General features: G+C 61.6%; 1 protein-coding gene across 1 annotated transcript; it reads right to left on the reverse strand.

Annotated features, from left to right (window-relative positions):
• Positions 1–3: 3 nt before the first annotated feature.
• On the reverse strand, positions 4–555 carry LOC107682222 (transcription factor AP-1-like; the record flags this gene model as incomplete). Its single annotated transcript, XM_016478541.1, has 1 exon — positions 4–555. A coding segment is annotated over one exon (552 nt), but the record flags the coding sequence as incomplete, so codon positions are not given.
• Between the last annotated feature and the right edge of the window lie 5 nt (positions 556–560).

Below are 560 nucleotides of genomic sequence, written 5' to 3' on the forward strand. Positions count from 1 at the left end.
GCTGTTGACGTGGTTCATGACTTTCTGCTTGAGCTGGGCCACTTGCTCGCGCAGCATGTTTGCGGTAGACGCCAGCTCGGAGTTCTGGGACTTCAGGGTCTTGACTTTATCCTCCAGCCGGGAGATCCTCTCAAGTTTCCTCTTCCGGCATTTGGATGCGGCGACTCGGTTCCTCATCCGCTTTCTCTCGGCTTTAATCCGCTCCTGGCTCTCCATGTCGATGGGGGAGAGAGGTGGGGTCTCGCCGGGCATCTCGGGCACCGTTTGGGGCTCCTCTTTCAGCGCCTGAAGCCGCGGGTGCTGGACGGGCAGCTGCGTGCTCACGGTGTGCTGCGGCGGGGCACTCGTGTAGTTCATCGCTGGGTTGGTGGTGCTGATGGCGGGGTTGAAAGTGTTCAGGTCCGCGTACACGGGCGGGTCGGAGCGCATGGATGAACTGTACACCGCGCCACCTGCCATGGACGAAACGGGTGCCATGCTGTTGTTGATGGTGGTTCGGGGAGCCGACGTGACGTTGGGCATGTGCTGGTGATGCAGCTCGGCCAGTGCCCTCACGAAGC

This window comes from Sinocyclocheilus anshuiensis, unplaced genomic scaffold (genome assembly GCF_001515605.1).
Source record: "Sinocyclocheilus anshuiensis isolate Anshui unplaced genomic scaffold, SAMN03320099.WGS_v1.1 C31888278, whole genome shotgun sequence".
Taxonomy (NCBI): Eukaryota; Metazoa; Chordata; class Actinopteri; order Cypriniformes; family Cyprinidae; genus Sinocyclocheilus; species Sinocyclocheilus anshuiensis.